This window comes from Bombina bombina, chromosome 3 (genome assembly GCF_027579735.1).
Source record: "Bombina bombina isolate aBomBom1 chromosome 3, aBomBom1.pri, whole genome shotgun sequence".
Taxonomy (NCBI): domain Eukaryota; kingdom Metazoa; phylum Chordata; class Amphibia; order Anura; family Bombinatoridae; genus Bombina; species Bombina bombina.
This window is the reverse complement of record NC_069501.1, coordinates 135,486,696-135,508,177: the sequence shown is the minus strand read 5'-3', so window position 1 is coordinate 135,508,177 and position 21,482 is coordinate 135,486,696. Positions and strand designations below refer to the sequence as shown.

At 37.9% G+C, this 21,482-nt stretch overlaps 1 protein-coding gene across 4 annotated transcripts in view; it reads right to left on the bottom strand.

Annotated features, from left to right (window-relative positions):
- Positions 1 to 21,482, bottom strand: part of APP (amyloid beta precursor protein) — a 542,079-nt gene that overhangs the window by 86,530 nt on the left and 434,067 nt on the right. For all 4 annotated transcript variants that reach the window (XM_053706002.1, XM_053706000.1, XM_053706001.1 and 1 more), the window contains 2 exons: positions 19,947 to 20,105; positions 15,303 to 15,431 (listed from right to left, as the gene is read on the bottom strand). In XM_053706002.1, coding sequence (XP_053561977.1) covers positions 15,303 to 15,431; positions 19,947 to 20,105 — 288 coding nt within the window. The remainder of the gene's footprint in view (positions 1 to 15,302; positions 15,432 to 19,946; positions 20,106 to 21,482) is intronic.

Here is a 21,482-nt window from a genome sequence, read left to right as displayed (position 1 = left end):
TATCTTTTTAAATTTAAAGAGAGAATACGAAGATAGATTAGAAATTCTATGGGAAACAGCTAAAGCTGTACTAAGGGGAGAAGTAATAAGCTTTATGGCTATATTCAGGAAAAAAAGAAGGGAGAGAGAGGAACAACTGACTAATCAGTTAACTAATATGTTTAATAGATATCTTCATTGTGCCTCAAAGAATAATTGGTCTAGGTATATTCAAGCAAAACGTGAGAGAGACTTATTTTTTTTTTGAGGAACGACAAGAGAGGATATCAAAAAGAAAGCAAAGTATATGAAATTTGGGAATAAAACAGGCAGTTTTTTAGCTAGACTAGTGAAGTCTGAAAAGAAAAATAATATAATATCTACAATAAGAGTAACTGATACACCTATACATAATTCAATAGAAATTAATGAGGTTTTCTATCAAACCTATCAAAAGTTCTATATTGCATGCAAGCTAGATAATACCAGAAAGGAATTATTCTGGGAAACTATCACTGTCCCTAACCTGTCAGTAGAGGAAACTGAAAAACTTAATCTATCAATTACAGAGGAGGAAGTAGAGAGAGCAATTAATAAAACTCAATTAAATAAAGCCCCCGGTCCGGACCAAATTCCAGCTGAATTTTATAAAATATTAAATAAAGAAATTGTTACACATCTGACCCGCTTATTCAATTATTATTATATTGAGAATGGTGTAATGTCAAATAATTTTATGAAAGCAGTCACAATTATGATTTTTAAAAAAGGAAGAGATCCTGAAAAGGTGGACTCATATAGGCCAATCTCCCTACTCAATGTAGACTATAAGATATTGACCACTGTAATCGCAGAAAGACTAAAAAAGGTCATGGGAAATATTATACATCCTAATCAGGTGGGCTTTATGAGTGGTAGAAGCTCAGTGGTAAATATAAGAAAAGCATGTATCATTATTGAATATTTTAAAGAAATTATGAGTCAACCTGAAAATTTGCACAGATTGAACTATGACGCAGCAATAATTGCTTTAGACGCTGAAAAAGCTTTTGATGCAGTGCAATGGGACCACCTTTTCACGACTCTGTCTAAATTTGGTTTCTCAGGATTTTTTTGAAGTTCATCAAGGCAATCTATATGAACCCGGTATCTATAATTTCGGTAAATGGGGAGGAATCTGCAGAAATAATATTGGAGAGAGGCACTAGGCAGGGTTGCCCTCTATCTCCCTTTTTATTTAATCTATCTATTGAACCCTTAGCGATTAAAATCCGTCAAATGCTCGAGGGGGTACTATGTAAGAATATAGAAGAAAAAATTTTACTATATGCAGATGACATTTTGATTTTTCTTAGAAATAGTAAACAAAATATTCCAAAGCTAATGGAAATTATAGAATTATATAGTACATTTTCTGGATACAAAGTCAATGTCAATAAATCAGAGCTTCTTTGGTTAAACAAGCATAAGGATACGATCACAAGCCCATTTAAAGTTGTAGATCAATTTACATATCTAGGTATTATCTTGAGTAAGAACCCAAAATTATGGTATGACTTAAATATAATACCAATTCTACAGAAAATATATGATCAGCTTAACGCTTGGAAATATCTACCACTAGCATTATCAGGAAAGATTAGTCTAATTAAAATGATCATCTTTCCAAAAATCCTCTATAAACTGCAGAATCTTCCTCTTGTACTTAAAAAAGCTGATATTTCACTCTTTAACAAAAATAAAATTAATTTTCTTTGGGGAAAGAAAAGGAGAAAAATCTCATTAAAAATATTAACATACTCAAAAGAATATGGGGGCTATGCTCTCCCGAACATTTTGAATTATAACTTGGCATGTCTGATTAAGATAGCAGCTGAATGGCTGACAGATAAAGAATATTTCACAGATAAAGTATTAGAAGATATGATTGTTAAACCATATACTTTAAAAGCACTATTACATACACAAATAAAAGATATGCCACAAAGGATTAAAAACAGTAGCTAATTTTTTTGTATTATAAAAGCATGGCAACAATATTGTAAAAAACTCAAAATCAATTATACAGTATCTAATTCTCTAACATTAACCGGATATCCCTCTTTCCCGAAGCACTAAAATCTGCAGTATTTCATAGATGGAAGAGAAAGGGATTACTATATATTAGTGTCAGGTCTCCTGTCAGTCATTTCATAGCCCTTCCCACTTTGTCTTTAAGAGTATCCTGTTTCCTGTAAACAGGTGCTTAGTATTGAAACTGCTTCCTAGCAGGTGTATGTGCAGTTGTTTCTTAGGATACAAACTTAGTCTTAATCTCCTTTCTCTAAGCCACTTGGACATCTGAACTAAGGATTAAAACTCCTCTCTACTACTGCAGTATTTATTGCCCCTGCAGTTTCTGAAGCTACATTGGACCGCAACATATTTCACAGCACACCTTCCTATTACAAAATCTTGTGCTCCCTTCTTGCCACAACTCCACTGGCACTTAGTGGTTGTTTCCTGAGTACAAGTCAACTAACCAGAAGAAAACCAAAGCAATTACAAAGAGGAAAACTGGATTGTAAAACCGGAACTTAGCCACACCCCCTTTTGTGACATCACTCTCTGTTCATTCAGCTTCAGTGCAGCCTACTTTGATTCAGTGTGTCAGCAGCCTGTATAGGATTGTTTCCATCTCTACACTATCTGATACAAGGTAACACCTTGCCTGAACTAACTAACAGAGACTTTGTTTACTATAACACCAGAGCCTTTGTGTTGTTACATTGTGCCCAGTTTAACTTTAACCTTTAATAACTTTTCACTGAAAGTTAATCTGTATTCATCCACATTGAATACAGAAACTCAGGTGGAACAAACTCATTTTATGCAACACTGCAATTGAGATCCAAAACTATATTCATAATTGTAACAGAGTATACACAGAATATCACATAATACTAAGCCAAACAGTGAAATGGATCCAGCAGAGCTGCCTCAGTATGTTTATTCACTTTCTCAACGTGTGGATCAACTTAATCAAGGGTTAAGGGAAATTCAGCTAGAAAATCAAACTTTGCATAAAATAATAAAGGATTCAATACAACAAAAATCAGGTCATACTGAAACTATCCCAGAACCATTAGTATCTCAACCAGATATGTTTCATGGTGACAGGAAGCTCTATAGACAGTTTAAAAATGCTTGCAATTTGTTTTTTGATTTAAGAAATAAAACATATAATACTGATAAAATAAAGGTATTAACGATAATATCCTTTTTACGTGGAAAATCCAGGGCATGGGCCGACCAATTCTATGAAAATGATGATCCTATTTTAAGCTCTCTTGATGAATTCTATGAAGCAATGGATGATCTGTATCAGGATAGCAACATCCAGAACACAGCTGAAACAAGAATGAGAGCATTAAAACAAGGAAAGAAAAATGCAGAAGAATACCTCACTGAATTTAAACATTACGCCACAGATTCACAGTGGAATTCAGTAGCGCTGAAAAATCAATTCAGGCTTGGGTTGTCTGATCCAATAAAAGACGAGCTAGCTCGCATTGAACCTCCCAAGACGCTAGAAGATTTAATGAAGTTAGTTGTGCAAATAGATAGGCGTCTCAGAGAGAGGAAGGCAGAACGTCAATCCTCAGAGTACACGCCGCGGCTACCTCGACTTCACTATTCAGAGTCTCCTAATCCCCAAGCAATATCAAAAAGTAATTCAGAAGCAATGGACATCGGGGTTATTCGAGGACCCCTGACGTCAGAAGAGAGGAGCCGTCGAAGAGCACAACAATTATGTATGTACTGTGCTAACCCTAATCACAGTGTGAAGGATTGCCCACTACTTATCCGTACAAAGAGAAGTAAATTTACTTATATACATTCTGTTATGCCTAAAGATCTAAAACCAACTTACTGTCATCTATCTCTATTTTTACAGTGGGACCAAAACCGAACAAGGATTGATGCAATAATAGATTCAGGAGCGACAGGAAACTACATAGATAGAACTTTCACTGTAAATAATAAAATTCCACTAGTGGTTAAGCAAACTCCTGTTGTAATTAGAGTTATTGATGGTACTACAATATCCACAGGTCCTATAACACACAGTACTATACCATTATTAGTTACAACTCACACTGGTCACACAGAGTATATTGTTTTCGATGTATTGCCTTCACCTTTGTTTCCCATTGTACTGGGCTTAGATTGGTTGCAGCTACACCAACCTGGCATAAACTGGAAAACTCTAGCTGTTGAACTAAACTCCACTTATTGTCAACAAACCTGTTACCCAAGGGATATACTAATACAAATTCCAGATCCTATTCCGATACTACCCCCTCAATATACTGATTTTCAGGACGTGTTCAGCAAAAAGATGGCAGAAACTTTACCACCTCATCGCAAGTACGATTGCCCAATTGAGTTAATACCAGGGTCATCCATACCGTTTGGACACCTATACCCACTCAGCCCGCCAGAGTTGGCACATTTGAAAGAATATCTTGAAGAAAATCTGAGGAAAGGATTTATCAGACCGTCTACCTCACCCGCGGGAGCGGGAATGTTCTTCGTAAGGAACAAGGACTCGTCTTTAAGACCTATCATAGACTATCGAGAACTCAATAAAAGAACAATCAAAAACAGGTATCCGCTACCTTTGATACCGGAACTCATAGAACGCCTACAAGATGCTAAAATATTCACAAAGCTCGATCTACGTGGCGCATATAATTTAATCCGCATACGAGAAGGGGATGAGTGGCTGACGGCATTTAGAACCAGATACGGTTTATTCGAGTATCTGGTAATGCCGTTTGGTTTATGTAATGCGCCAGCCACTTTCCAGCATTTTATCAATGAAATATTCAGAGATCTACTTGATGTATGCATTGTCATTTATCTTGATGACATCCTTATATATTCAGACACTATGGAGCAACATGTTAAAGATGTCAGGAAGGTTTTGACAAGACTTCGATCTCATCAATTATACGCTAAGCCAGAGAAGTGTTTGTTCCATACTAAGGAGGTGTCATTTCTTGGATACCATATCAGTCCAACTGGGATCCAAATGCAAGACAACAAAGTCCAGACAGTCTTAGAATGGAAAGAACCCGCTACTAAAAAAGAATTGCAACGTTTTTTGGGATTTGCAAACTATTACAGAAAATTTATAAAAAACTACTCCAAGATTGCAAGACCTCTCACACAACTTATCAGCTCGAATACTCCGTTCCGTTGGACACCTAGCGCTGCCGAAACATTTTCATACCTAAAACATTGTTTTACATCTGCACCTATATTACGTTTTCCAAACCCAAAGCTGCAGTATATCCTAGAAGTGGATTCATCTGACTTTGCAGTTGGTGCAGTACTCTCGCAAAGAGAAACGATAGATTCCCCCATTCATCCAGTCTCTTTTTATTCTAAGGTGATGACTGCTGCTGAGATGAATTACTCCATTGGAGACAAGGAGCTTTTGGCAATAAGAAACTCCTTGGAACACTGGAGACACCTGCTTGAGGGGACTTCTACTCCAATACTCATATACACAGACCACAGAAATTTAGAGTTTCTTCAAAAAAACAAAACACTATCTGCAAGACAGGTTCGATGGAGCCTTTACTTCTCACGTTTTGATTTTCATATCATGTATCGACCAGCCAGTAAGAATGGCAAAGCCGATGCTTTGTCAAGAAAGGATGCCAAACCAACACAAAGCACAAATCCATCTTTTATCATTCCAGCAGAACGTTTTATCCATCTGTCAACACAACAGGATTTCATAACATCTTTACGCAAAGCACTTACCAATGACAAAGAGATTCCACATTCTTTGGTAACAAAGCATACCAATGGATTATATTATCATGGTGAACAACTTTACCTACCTGACATATTAGTTGAACCTATACTTAAAATGTACCATGATTCTCCCATCTCTGGTCATCTCGGAGTGAATAAAACTATAGCAATCATAGCAAGACAGTTTTGGTGGCCAGCTATGAGGAGGTCCATTACAGAATATGTAGACACCTGTCATGTATGTGTTACTACCAAACCAGAAAGACAGAAACCTTATGGACTCTTAATGCCTATCGCTCCATCTACCAAACCTTGGGAACATATCGGAATGGATTTTATTGTCGACTTACCTCCTTCTGGCAAACAGAACACCATTCTGGTAGTCATAGATCTCTTTACGAAGATGGGTCACTTTATACCCTTCCACAAATTACCTACATCTACAGAAACTGCAGATTTATTCATGAAACATGTTGTCAAATATCACAGGATCCCACGTAGAATCACCACTGATCGTGGAACTCAATTCACCTCTCAATTTTGGAGAAAATTGTGTGACAAACTCCAAATAGACCATAGATATTCCACTTCATTCCATCCTCAGACCAATGGCCAAACTGAGAAACTTAATCAATGGCTTGAACAGTACATTCGCTGCTATTGTTCTCAACATCAACAAGATTGGCTCCAACACATTCATCTAGCAGAATTCGCTTATAACAATAATACCAATTCTTCAACTAAATTATCTCTGTTCTTTGCGAATTATGGATATCATCCTCAAATACTACTGACTGATTCACTTCCATCACCTTCACCATTGGTCGATGAGTTCCATAATTCACTACTTGAAATATTCAAACAATTCCGACACAACATAATTGCTGCACAAGAGACCCAAAAACGATACTATGATCTGCGTAGAAGACCATCACCAAACTATCAGGTTGGAGATCTTGTTTGGTTATCCACCAAGAATTTAAAAATGCAAGTACCCAGTAAAAAACTTGGTAGTCTGTTTATTGGACCCTTTCCTATTGCCAAGGTCGTTAACCAGAATGCAGTCACTTTGACATTGCCTCCATCATCAAAACTTCATCCAACCTTTCATGTATCACTACTGAAACCGGCAAAACCAACTAGAGTATCTACTCCAAATGCTTCATCTACTTCAGTTCCTTCCGATTTGCTGGAGTATGAAGTTGAAAGTCTGGTGGATTCTAGGATTTCCAGGGGCGAACTCCAGTATTTGGTGCGCTGGAAGAACTACACAGAGGAAGATGACACCTGGGAACCCTCCTCTAATCTTTCCGCTCCTAAGTTGGTGGCACAATTCCATAGGCGAAATCCGGATAGTCCCCGACCTCAAGCTGTGGGACAGCTTGCTTAGGTGGGGGGTCATGTCAGGTCTTCTGTCAGTCATTTCATAGCCCTTCCCACTTTGTCTTTAAGAGTATCCTGTTTCCTGTAAACAGGTGCTTAGTATTGAAACTGCTTCCTAGCAGGTGTATGTGCAGTTGTTTCTTAGGATACAAACCTAACATAATCTCCTTTCTCTAAGCCACTTGGACATCTGAACTAAGGATTAAAACTCCTCTCTACTACTGCAGTATTTATTGCCCCTGCAGTTTCTGAAGCTACATTGGACCGCAACATATTTCACAGCACACCTTCCTATTACAAAATCTTGTGCTCCCTTCTTGCCACAACTCCACTGGCACTTAGTGGTTGTTTCCTGAGTACAAGTCAACTAACCAGAAGAAAACCAAAGCAATTACAAAGAGGAAAACTGGATTGTAAAACCGGAACTTAGCCACACCCCCTTTTGTGACATCACTCTCTGTTCATTCAGCTTCAGTGCAGCCTACTTTGATTCAGTGTGTCAGCAGCCTGTCAGCAAGTCTGAATAGGATTGTTTCCATCTCTACACTATCTGATACAAGGTAACACCTTGCCTGAACTAACTAACAGAGACTTTGTTTACTATAACACCAGAGCCTTTGTGTTGTTACATTGTGCCCAGTTTAACTTTAACCTTTAATAACTTTTCACTGAAAGTTAATCTGTATTCATCCACATTGAATACAGAAACTCAGGTGGAACAAACTCATTTTATGCAACACTGCAATTGAGATCCAAAACTATATTCATAATTGTAACAGAGTATACACAGAATATCACAATTAGTCAAATGATTAATTTTATGTCAGATACAACACAGATTAAAACATTTGAAGAGCTAAGGCGTGAATTTGATCTCCCCAGCAAAGATTTTTTTGCCTATCTACAATCTAGGAACCTAGCTAATAAATTGTTACATATTGAGAATAAAGACTGGAGTTGGCCCTCACTCATACACAATCTAGAATTGTGTAAGATGGATAATTTCTCTATAAAAAAATGGTATAAGGAATAATTAAGACAGGAGGGCAAGCTAAATCTTCAATTGATTGTTAAGAAATGGCATTTAAAGGGGTTTACAGAATGTAATGAAGAATACATACAAAATAGTATTACTAGAATCAATAAGATCTTTATCTCTACAAATTTTAGAGAAGCTCATATTAATATATTAAATCAATCATATCTTACTCCCGCATCTATGGCAAGGTGGAATAGTAAAACTCAAGATAAATGTGTTAAACGCGGTAGCAAAGGGGCGGATATTGTGCACTATTTATGGGAATGTACACGAGTTAGACAATTCTGGTATAAAATGAGCTTCTGGTTATCTAGGATTCTTAAATCAGAAATGAAAATTTATCGAGAACTGGTATTCTTTTTATTCCCCATGGATAGAAAAAAGATTAAGAATAAAGAATTTATTGAAATGGTTATTGGAATGGCCAGGTTTTCATTGTTGAAAACCTGGATTTCAAGGAAGCTACCTACTATAGCTGAAGTAAACAATCAACTATTTAAACAAATGTCGGTAGAACAATGTATGATAGAAAAAGATGAAAACAAGGAAATTGAAAGATTTTTCAAAAAATGGGAGATATTTATATACTCACAGCCAAATGAGCTGCAAAAAAGAATTATCTATCCACTTAGATCTACAGATTATGTAATGAATGCCATAATAAGGAATGAACTACCCCAAGTATAGTGAGCTTGGGGTGGGGAGTGGTTGAGGACAGGACTAATTTAATCCTTTTTTTTTTCTTTCTTTTTTTTTTTTCCCTTCTTATTTTTTCTCTCTCCTCTTTCTTTCTCTCAGTTTTTGTCGCCTATAAGGCTGTTTTGAATTGGAAAGATAACCCAATCAGGGAGGAGTTAAGGGTTATATGTCTCTTAAAGAAATGGAAGAGCTGGGGGATAGAAATGAAAACAATTATTATTTTCATGTTTATTATTGATGGAATGGTTTTATCAATTTCTCTTGTCAAATTTTCATTGTGTATGTATAACCCCCATGCAAGTACTTGTATTTTGATTTTCTTTTTTCTTTCTGTATCCCTGATGGTTACTTAATAAAAAGATTATAATAAAAAAAAAATGTTAGTGTTTAGGAATATTTTAAAATAAATAAATAATAAAAAATACATAAAAAGGCTATACATGTATACACTCCCAGAAAGTAGAAAACAGCAATGTCCTTAATATGAGAGTGCACGTTTAGACCAGAGCTCAGTGCCAAGCTCCCAAATAGGTAGAACAAAGCATCACCGATCTCAGCCTCAGTTCCTCTGTACTGACGTCAGAAATGACGAAAACCGGCTTCCTCCAATCATGGCTTGCACCCCAGAGCGTCCAGCTCGTGATGCCTGGCTGTGATTGGAGGAAGCCAGTTTCGTTGTTGCTATGGTCTACAGCAGGAAGAAGGAGGGGGATCGTCGATCCGGCTTTGCAGGAGTAAAAGGTATTTCTTCAAATCCAGTGCAATGTTAATTTTCATCAATGAAAGTGCCCCTGTTTTTAAACGTATTTTTAAAAACCGGGCACTCATTGATGAAAATTGACCTTCACTTAAACTACTGAAAATGCGGTACCAGTCTTGACAGGAGAGGGTTTACTGCTCATTTTTTGGCAGACTAGTAATACCGGCGCTATGCAAGTCCCATTGAAAAAAGAGGACAAGCAATTTACGTAAGTGGATTTGCGGTATTGCCAAGTCTGCCCAAAAAGTCAGCGGTACACCTGTACCTGCAAGACTCGTAATACCAGCGGGCGTTAAAAAGCAGCGTTAGGACCGGCCAACGCTGCTTTTTAAGCCTAACGCAAAACTCGTAATCTAGGTATTAGTCTTTTAACATTAGAGCAAAAATATTTGTTCCTTTATTCTTCATTTCTGAATTACACTATCCTCTCCAAGCGTGTTGCATACATAAAATGTATCTGCATGCACATTTTTTTTAGAATCTAGTTTATATTTACAACGTTCCTGGAAAAAGCTGATCTACTTACCTACAGGGAGTGCAGAATTATTAGGCAAGTTGTATTTTTGAGGATTAATTTTATTATTGAACAACCACCATGTTCTCAATGAACCCAAAAAACTAATTAATATCAAAGCTGAATAGTTTTGGAAGTAGTTTTTAGTTTGTTTTTAGTTATAGCTATTTTAGGGGGATATCTGTGTGTGCAGGTGACTATTACTGTGCATAATTATTAGGCAACTTAACAAAAAACAAATATATACCCATTTCAATTATTTATTTTTACCAGTGAAACCAATATAACATCTCAACATTCACAAATATACATTTCTGACATTCAAAAACAAAACAAAAACAAATCAGTGACCAATATAGCCACCTTTCTTTGCAAGGACACTCAAAAGCCTGCCATCCATGGATTCTGTCAGTGTTTTTATCTGTTCACCGTCAACATTGCGTGCAGCAGCAACCACAGCCTCCCAGACACTGTTCAGAGAGGTGTACTGTTTTCCCTCACATTTGATGATGGACCACAGGTTCTCAATGGGGTTCAGATCAGGTGAACAAGGAGGCCATGTCATTAGATTTTCTTCTTTTATACCCTTTCTTGCCAGCCACACTGTGGAGTACTTGGACGCGTGTGATGGAGCATTGTCCTGCATGAAAATCATGTTTTTCTTGAAGGATGCAGACTTCTTCCTGTACCACTGCTTGAAGAAGGTGTCTTCCAGAAACTGGCAGTAGGACTGGGAGTTGAGCTTGACTCCATCCTCAACCCGAAAAGGCCCCACAAGCTCATCTTTGATGATACCAACCCAAACCAGTACTCCACCTCCACCTTGCTGGCGTCTGAGTCGGACTGGAGCTCTCTGCCCTTTACCAATCCAGCCACGGGCCCATCCATCTGGCCCATCAAGACTCACTCTCATTTCATCAGTCCATAAAACCTTAGAAAAATCAGTCTTGAGATATTTCTTGGCCCAGTCTTGACGTTTCAGCTTGTGTGTCTTGTTCAGTGGTGGTCGTCTTTCAGCCTTTCTTACCTTGGCCATGTCTCTGAGTATTGCACACCTTGTGCTTTTGGGCACTCCAGTGATGTTGCAGCTCTGAAATATGGCCAAACTGGTGGCAAGTGGCATCTTGGCAGCTGCACGTTTGACTTTTCTCAGTTCATGGGCAGTTATTTTGCACCTTGGTTTTTCCACACGCTTCTTGCGACCCTGTTGACTATTTTGAATGAAACGCTTGATTGTTCGATGATCACGCTTCAGAAGCTTTGCAATTTTAAGAGTGCTGCATCCCTCTGCAAGATATCTCACTATTTTTTACTTTTCTGAGCCTGTCAAGTCCTTCTTTTGACCCATTTTGCCAAAGGAAAGGAAGTTGCCTAATAATTATGCACACCTGATATAGGGTGTTGATGTCATTAGACCACACCCCTTCTCATTACAGAGATGCACATCACCTAATATGCTTAATTGGTAGTAGGCTTTCGAGTCTATACAGCTTGGAGTAAGACAACATGCATAAAGAGGATGATGTGGTCAAAATACTCATTTGCCTAATAATTCTGCACTCCCTGTATTCTGGCCATAAGATTTAGTTTTCATTTGGAAATGACTTGTTTATACTAATTGCAACTTTATTGTTTCATTCATATTATTAGACATCTGCGCTTTTGCAAACAGTAAATATAACGATAGCTAAGGCAGATTGCGCAGAAGGAATAAGGAAAAAACATAATTTATGCTTACCAGATAAATTCGTTTCCTTCCTGGCAAGGAGAGTACACGACTTCATTCCTTACTGTTGGGAAATACAACACCTGGCCACCAGGAGGAGGCAAAGACACCCCAGCCAAAGGCTAAAATATCCCTCCCACTTCTCCTATCCCCCAGTCAATCTACCAAGGGAACAAAGAAAAGTAGGAGAAACATCAGGGTACAAAAATGTGCCAGAAGAAATAATATAAAAAGGGAGCCGGCCATCAAAAGGTAAATTACGAGCGGGGTCCTGGACTCTCCCTGCCAGAAAGGAAAGGGATTTATCTGGTAAGCATAAATTATGTTTTCCTTCCATAAGGCAGGGAGAGTCCACAACTTCATTCCTTACTGTTGGAAAAACTATACCCAAGCTCCAGAGGACACTGAATGAATAACGGAGGGAACAGAAAAAAGAGGCGGACCCTATTTTGAGGGCACCACAGCCTGCAAAACTTTTCTGCCGAAAGCTGCTTCAGCCAAAGAAAACACATCAAACTTTAACAAAATTTAGAAAAAGTGAGTAAGGAGGACCAGGTACTGAAAATGTTCCCTCTGAATCGGGACGTGAAGGTATGCATCCTTTAGGTCTATTGTGGTCATAAACTGTCCTTCCTGAACCAGAGGCAGGATTGACCGTATTGTCTCCATCTTGAAAGAAGGAACACTCAGAAACTTGTTTAGGCACTTTAGGTCCAGAATCGGACAAAAAGTTCCCTCCTTCTTTGGAACCACCCCAAACCTCTTTCTGATGTAGGTACCGGAACCATTACTCCAAGAGAGGAGAGATCCCGTATGCAACATAAGAAGGCAGCCCTCTTTTCTGGTCTTGTCAAAAGACTGGAGTAGGAATCTGCCCCTGGGCGGATGAGACTTGAATCCTATCCTGTACCCTGACATGTTTGTATTTTTTATTTTATGTATAATAAAACTTTAAAAAAAAAAAAAAAAAAAAAAAAAAAAAAAACCTCCAGGACCCAAGGATCCTGTACATCCTGAAACTAAGCATCTGAAAAAAAGACAGTCTGCCCCCTACTCGATCCGATCCCGGATCGGGGGGCCGTCCCTTCATGCCGATTTGTTCTCGGCGGGCTTCTTAGTCTGCTTGGTCTTATACCAGGAGTGAGCCGGCTTCCATGTACTCTTGGGCTGCTCAGACTTGGAAAAGGACTGCTGTTGTTGCGACTTGTCAGCACAAAAGGAACGAAAATTAGACAGTTGCTGTCCTTTTGGCCTATTCTTCTTATCCTGCGGTAGGAAGGCACTTTCCCTCCGGTAACCGTAGAGATAATGGAGTCCAGCCCTGGACCGAATAAAATCTTCCCCTTGAAGGGAAGAGAAAGAAGTCTGGATTTAGAAGACATATCAGCAGACCAAGACTTCAACCAGAGAGCCCGGCTACAGCTGCCGCCGATTGAAATAAAAACCCTGTATGTTGAAACATCTTCCTCAGAAAAGTTTCCATTTTTTTATCCATAGGCTCTCTAAAAAAAGAACTATCCTCCAGAGGGGTAGTAGTATACTTAGCCAGCATAGAAATAGCGCCATCCACTTTCGGGATGGAGCCCCACAAATCTAATTGAGAGTCAGGGACCGGGAATCATTTTTTAAAAGTAGACGAGGGGGAAAAAGAAGTTCCTACTCTTTCCCATTTGTTATTCATATTGTTTGCCATCTTAACTGGCACAGGAAAAGTCAGAGAGACCTTCCTATCTTTGCAAAACTCTGTCTAATTTAGGGATCTTATGCTCCTCAGGGAGTGTAGCCTCTGGAACCTCTAGAGTAGACAGAACTTCCATTAATAAAAAAACGGAGATGCTCGATTTTAAATCTAAAGGAGGATTCCTCCGCTGAAGGAGGTTTAGTAACTGAAGTCTCCGACTCAGAAAGTTCACCCTCTGAAGCTACAGAGGTTAACTCATCTTTGGATAGCTGGGATATAGTAGCTAAATTCGACAAATATTTAGATGACTCTAGGTCAGGAGAACTATGTTTAACCTTTCTCTTGCATTTGTTAGAGCGAGGTAAGGCACTAAGGGCCGCAGACACCGCTGATTCTAACTGCGCGGTAAAGTCAGCTGGAAAAAAGCCAGCTGCAGATGGAGGCTTAGTTGGGCCACGGGGAACTGCAGGAGCGGGTAATGTAGAAAGGGTAGTAGTTTCTCGGGACCCAGATTCCTGAGAAGTAGACGGCTCAGAAGGGTTAACAGCGCTATGAGTATTAGCAGGCTTGTCTCCCTTCTTAGACTTTAGAACAGTGTTTAGGCAAATGGAACAAAATTGAGCAGGCGGGCAAACCACAGCCTCCTCACAATATAAATAGGAATTATTAATCAGTACAGAAGGAGCGGAACCTTCTAATGTAGTATCAGAGTCCTCCATAGCTTTGTATACACCCACAGAAGGACAATAAAAAAGAAACGCTTTTATTTAAAAAACGGCATCTTAATACTCCCAATGGCTGTGGCACTCAACACCTCCTAGACCCAGACAGCTAACAGTGAAAACGCTCTCCTCAGGAGTGATTTCTGCAGCAGGATCTTAGGAAATGAAAGGGACCGCACCTGGTCACGTGGTACGTAAGACAGGACTTCCCCTGCTATGAAAAAGGGCGCCAAGCTATTATGAGCTGCGCAACACCTGTTTGAAACCTGTTTGTTCCAAGCCAAAAAACACAGTCTATGAGCCTAAAAAAATCTCACCGTAAGCAGATATAAATCCCCAAACTGTTTAAATAATCTCCCTAAAGGAGATATTACCCCTTGATCCTATCAAGGTATAAAGGAGCCACACTGTGACCCTGTATGGCGTTTTAAATTGTATATATAAAAAACGGTCTTACTCTCCAGGATCCATGCTGTGGAACAGGCACAGCCTCTCAAGTGTGACAGTCTTGCAGCAGCGCTTCTGACATGGACTTGAGTGTGTAGCAGCAAGTAGTGAAACTCGTCAACACTGATTGCTCAGAAGCTGTTAGCGACAGTCTGGATGGGTTTGCAGAAAAACTTTCCCTGCATCTCTAGACTCTAACTTTCATCAATACTCTCACTGAGAGGTTGACATGATTAATTAAAACTCCAGTCTTTCCTCGAAGGGAACATACCCATTACAGGACTATCCAAATCTTCTGACACTTCTCTACCATCTCCTAAAGTGACGAAAGGCAACAAATGACTAGGGGATAGGCGAAGTGGGAGGGATATTTAAACCTTTGGCTGGGGTGTCTTTGCCTCCTCCTGGTGGCCAGGTGTTGTATTTCCCAACAGTAAGGAATGCAGTTGTGGACTCTCCCTGCCTTATGGAAGGAAATTACAGTGCACATTGTTTTAATTAAACATGTGTCTATTAACAGGCTGCATTGTTTTTTAGTTACCTGAGATCGGATTTGAGCAGCTTTCTTTGGATCTACCATGCGGACGTGCTCAAAGTGTTTTAGTGTGTGTTGTCTGTCCTTCTGCTCAGCACGTACATACTTCCTAAGCATGTTGTAGACATGGTGGGGCTGGAAAGGAAATCAATACAGAATTATTGTATCTTATTTTATCTTCTTCACATGCATAAAATAAATCTTTAATGTCAAATCACTCTATTTAAAGTTAAAGGGACACTAACCTAATTTTTTTCTTTTATGATTCAGATAGAGAATACAATTTTAAACAACATTCAAATTTACTTCTATAATCTAATTTGCTTTATTTTCTAGATAGCCTTTGTTGAAGAAATATCAATGCACATGGGTAAGCCAATCATACGAGGCATCTATTTACAGCCACCAATCAGCAACTACTGAGCCTATCTAGATATGCTTTTCAGCAAAGAATATCAAGAGAATGAAGCAAATTACAAAAAAAAGAAGTAAATTAGAAAATTGTTTAAAATTGCATGCTCTTTCTAAATCATGAAAGAAAAAATTTGGGTTTCATTTCCCTTTAACATATTTTAGACTGGAAAAGATCATATTTCCTCCTATTAGAAAGGACTTTAAAATGCACTTTATTTAACCAATTTTGCCTGTATTATAGCCCACATCAAAAATGATTAAAAGACAAAGAATTGTGCGAGGAACAGGTTACAGTGATTCACAAACACTTCTCACGCATAGCCAAGTAATGTTTAGTAAGACCATATTGAGAGCAATAATGTACAAAGTGAGATGGCTATTAGTAACTTCAGTGGTTTAAGATAGTAACAAACCTGTTAAGTGCTGAAACTTATGTTCTGTATAAAATGTTCCAATGCTAGAAAATTCAAAGCCGTGAGGCATTGCGTTAAATAAGTGACATTACTGCTGACACTGCATATGCAGTTTTTGTTTGATTCTCACATATTGCATAATATATATATATATATATATATATATATATATATATATATATATATATATATATATATATATATATATATATACACACATATATATATATATACACACACACTCACCGGCCACTTTATTAGGTACACCTGTTCAATTGCTTGGTAACACAAATTGCTAATCAGCCAATCACATGGCAGCAACTCAATGCATTTAAGCGTCTAGACGTGGTGAAGACGACTTGCTGAAGTTCAAACCGAGAATGGGAATTTAATTGGAATTAGAATGGGGAAGAAAGGGAATTTAAGTGACTTTGAACGTGGCATGGTTGTTGGTGCCAGACGGGCTGGTCTGAGTATTTAAAAAACTGCTGATCTACTGGGATTTTCACACACAACCATCTCTAGGGTTTACAGAGAATGGTCCGAAAAAGAGAAAACATCCAGTGAGCAGCAGTTGTGTGGAAAATAATGCCTTGTTGATGTCAGACGAGAATGGGCAGGCTGGTTCAAGATGATAGAAAGGCAACAGTAACTCAAATAACCACTGGTTACAACCAAGGTATGCAGAATACCATCTCTGAATGCACAACACATTGAACCATGAAGCAGAGGGGCTACAGCAGCAGAAGACCACACCGGGTGCCACTACTATCAGCTAAGAACAGTAAACTGAGGCTACAATTCGCACAGGCTCACCAAATTGGACAATAGAAGATTGGAAAAACGTTGCCTGGTCTGAGGAGTCTGGAATTCAGATGCGACATTCAAAAGGTAGGGTCAGAATTAGGCGTAAACAACATGAAAGCATGAATCCATTCTGTCTTGTCTCAACGGTTCAGGCTGGTACTGGTGGTGTAATGGTGTGGGGGATATTTTCTTGGCACACTTTGGGCAAAATGCCAAGGCCTACCTGAGTATTGTTGCTGACCATGTCCATCCCTTTATGACTACAGTGTACCATCTTCTGATGGCTACTTCCAGCAGGATAATTCACCATGTCACAAAGCTCAAATCATCGCAAACTGGTTTCATGAACATGACAATGAGTTCACTGTACTCCAATGGCCTCCACAGTCACTAGATCACACTCCAATAGAGCACCTTTGGGATGTGGTGGAACGGGAGATTCGCATCATGGATGTGCAGCCGACAAATCTGCAGCAACTGGGAGATGCTATCATGTCAATATGGACCAAAATCTCTGAGGAATGTTTCCAACACCTTGTTGAATATATGCCACGAATAATTAAGGCAGTTCTGAAGGCAAAAGATAGCAAGGTGTACCTAATAAAGTCACCGGTGGGTGTATATACACACACACATTTATATATACACACACGCACTTTCTATCAAATATAAACCTATATATAATATTTTACACTTTGATAAATTAATTTTTAAATATAACTCTGTGGCAACTAGGTAGGTATAAATTACTCAGTAGCATATCTGTTACATAGATCTCTGTGCAAATAGGTAGGTATATGTTACTTAGTAGCATATATGTTACATACATCTCTGTGCCAACTAGGTAGGTATATGTTACTTAGTAGCATATCTGTCACATACATCTCAGTGCCAACTAGGTAGGTATATGTTACTCAATAGCAAATATGTCACATACATCTCAGTGCCAACTAGGTAGGTATAGATTACTCAGTAGCATATCTGTTACATAGATCTCTGTGCAAATAGGTAGGCATATGTTACTCAGTAGCAGCATATCTGTCACATAGATCTATGTGCAACTAGGTAGGTATATGTTACTCAGTATCATATCTGCCACATAGATTTCTGTGCCAACTAGGTGTAGATTACTCAGTAGCATATCTGTAACATAGATCTCTGTGCAACTAGGTAGGTATATGTTACTCAGTAGAATATCTGTTACATAGATCTATGTGCAAATAGGTAGGTATATGTTACTCAGTAGCATATCTGTCACATATATCTATCTGCAACTAGGTAGGTATGTGTTACTCAGTAGCATATCTGTCACATATATCTATCTGCAACTAGGTAGGTATGTGTTACTCAGTAGCATATCTGTCACATATATCTTTGTGCCAAATAGGTAAGTATATGTTACTCAGTAGCATATCTGCCACATACATCTTTGTGCAACTAGGTAGGTATATGTTAGTAGCATATCTGTCACATACATCTCAGTGCCAACTAGGTATAGATTACTCAGCAGCCCATCTGCCAAATAGATCTCTGTGCCAACTAGGCATAGGCTACTCAGCAGACCATCTGCCGCATATTTTCCTCTTGTTAATGATCTGTGACATCACTGTTTACAAATATAACCAAGTTCTATTAAAAACAAAAAAAAAACTGATGCATATGGCAATTTTTGCATCACATGGAATGTGAAAAAGGGGAATTATTCCCTAAAGCAACAGATAAGCATTCTATATATACAGGCCCCGCATACTGGTCATATTAAGTCATCACTAAAAGAAAAACGTTACTTTAGACCTAGCATATTTAATAAAACCATTACATTTAGAATTGTAATACTACATTTTAAGAGATTAATATACTAAATGTACCATACAGAGCACTGTGATCACTCTCATACAATTTTAACATCCTTAATTAAAAAAGGAAAACCAGGATGCCAAGTACAGCAGATGCGCATACATGAGTTCTTCACACATACCAAATGCTGCCCAAGGTGCATTCATTAAGATCAAACAAAAATCTTCATTAAAATGTGTAATTATGCTAATGCATGACCCAGTTTAGCTCACTTCTCTGTTCCTTCAATAAATGTTGATTTTGTTTTTTCATGACTTACCGAGACTGCACACTGCATGGCTACATCTTAATTTAATGTAATGTCACAAATTATTCATGTACTATATATGCATAAATAGGACAAAGGAAAATGACTCAAGGATGTCAGCATTTTCTGACTCACATTTATATTCCAATGTTTATATGTGACATATAGTAAACAAGTTTGTATTTCTAGAGTCTACAAAATAAAACAACCATTCAATCATGTGAGAGTCACCTGCGACGGAACAAGAATAATTGCTTATAACTTGCGTCTTCTCTAACCAAATAATAATATGAGCATTCTTCTTGTAATTAAATGGCCACTCCTTGCCAGCACAGCACATTTTTTCATCACAGTGAACACTAGCACAGTGGAGATCATGGTCTTATTTAGAGCAACAACAGTCATTTTATATAAGCTTAGGACAGCATGTGATCAAACTACAAACATTTGCAGGCAAAACTGCAGTTTTGCAAGAATGTTATACATTAGCTAGAACACTAGATGGCAGAACTATTTCCTGTCATGTAGTGTTGCAGACAGGTTACCTATCCAGATATCTCTTCAACAAAGAATAGAAGAATCAAGCAAATTTGATAATAGATGTAAATTAGAAACTTTTTTAAAATTGTATGCTCTGTCTGAATCATGAAAAAAAAACCTGGGTTTCATGTGTCCCTTTAAAAAAAAAAAAAAGAAAAAAAAAAAGTAAAATGGCAGTAAACGAAAAATGTACTTATGCATAATAATGTACATAAAATAACAAATTAAAGCAACTTTTTTGCATCTAGCACATTAAAACTTTTTATATACATAAATGCAAATACAGGAATAAAGAATGATGGGAAAAATATCTTCATTTAAAAAAATAAACTGCTATTGCAGTGATCTATGGTTGAAAATGTGTGTACGTACCCTTGGGGGGTCTGCCTGCAGTGCAGTGATGTAATTTCCTAGTGCAATCCGTCGACGATCTATTAACGTGGCTTCTACTCTGGCCATGTGAGTCTCGACCAACTGCTGTCTTTCATTTGCAGCTTCTTGTTCCAGTGATTCAACTTTCTCTTGGAAACGCTGTGTAGTTTATTAGAAAAAGAACATACAGAAAAGGTTTAAAATGTCAATGAATAAAACAAGTTGCAAAAATAAGGTCCAGAATGGGACTACCTACTGCTGAAGCACTACCTTGTAAGTAATGCATTAGCCCTATGCTGTACAATGGATTTGTTTTTAATGCATGACGTTTTGTACTTGCTGATGCTGTCCATAGACACCATCAGCACTGAACTCACATTCAACCACAGTAATAATATGCTTCTACTGTGAATAACATTTGACACAGCAGTCAATAATCCAGGAGTTCTAGAAAGCCATTTTACCAATAACAAAAGCTTAATGTGCCTACTCAAATAAAGTCAATTCTTTTTAATATTTTCCAAACATGATTTACATAACCAGTTCTAGGTTTCTCTAGAACATTTAAACAGTAAATTAATGCTATACGGGACACTAAAACCAAATTTTTTCTTTCATGATTTAGATAGAGCATGACATTTTAAACAACTTTCTAATTTACTCCTATTATCACATTTTCTTTGTTCTCTTGCTATATTTATTTGAAAAAGATTGCATCTAAGCTAAGGAGCCAGCCAATTTATGGTTCAGAAAACTGTACAGCACATGTTTAATGGTGGCTGACATTTAGCCACCAATCAGCAAGAACAACCCAGGTTGTGAACCAAAAATGGGCTAGCTTCTAAACTTACATTCTTGCTGTTCAAATAAAAATAGTAAGAGAACAAATCAATATTGATAATAGGAGTAAATTAGAAAGTTGCTTAAAATTTCATGCTCTATCTGACTCTTGAAAGAAAAAAATCTGGGTTCAGTGTCCCTTTAAGTAATATATTACTTTGCTTATTTAGAATGCTATACTTTTAACACTGATGCATACTTGTCATTTCAGAATATGGTGGGCAAAATATTTTATGTTTATTTAATGCATGAGACCTGCTTTTGTGCACACTTCTTTTTCCAGTAAATGAAACAAAGGCAATAATGCCAATCCGAGGCTGTACGTCTTGATTTATTATTTGAGAGAATGCCAATCCGAGGCTGTACTTCTTGATTTATCATTTGAGATAGACTGCACAGTAAATGACTCTCTTTATTACATAGGGAGAGACTTCAGAGAAAAGAGTAGAGCGCTCATATTCTATTGCGTGCAGAATACTACATTTACTGGATGCTGGAAAGGAAACAATGTAATTAAAATTGACATCTCTACAAATTTGAAAGCAGTTACTACTTATTTGCTGAATTTAACTGATACAAGTGAAAAACAAAACTGTAAATGTGGTGTGTAGAAAAGGTTGGGCATCGTTCCATTTGATCTACCAGTGAATTCTACCTTAATTATCTAACTGTACTTGTTAGATCTTGATCTAAATC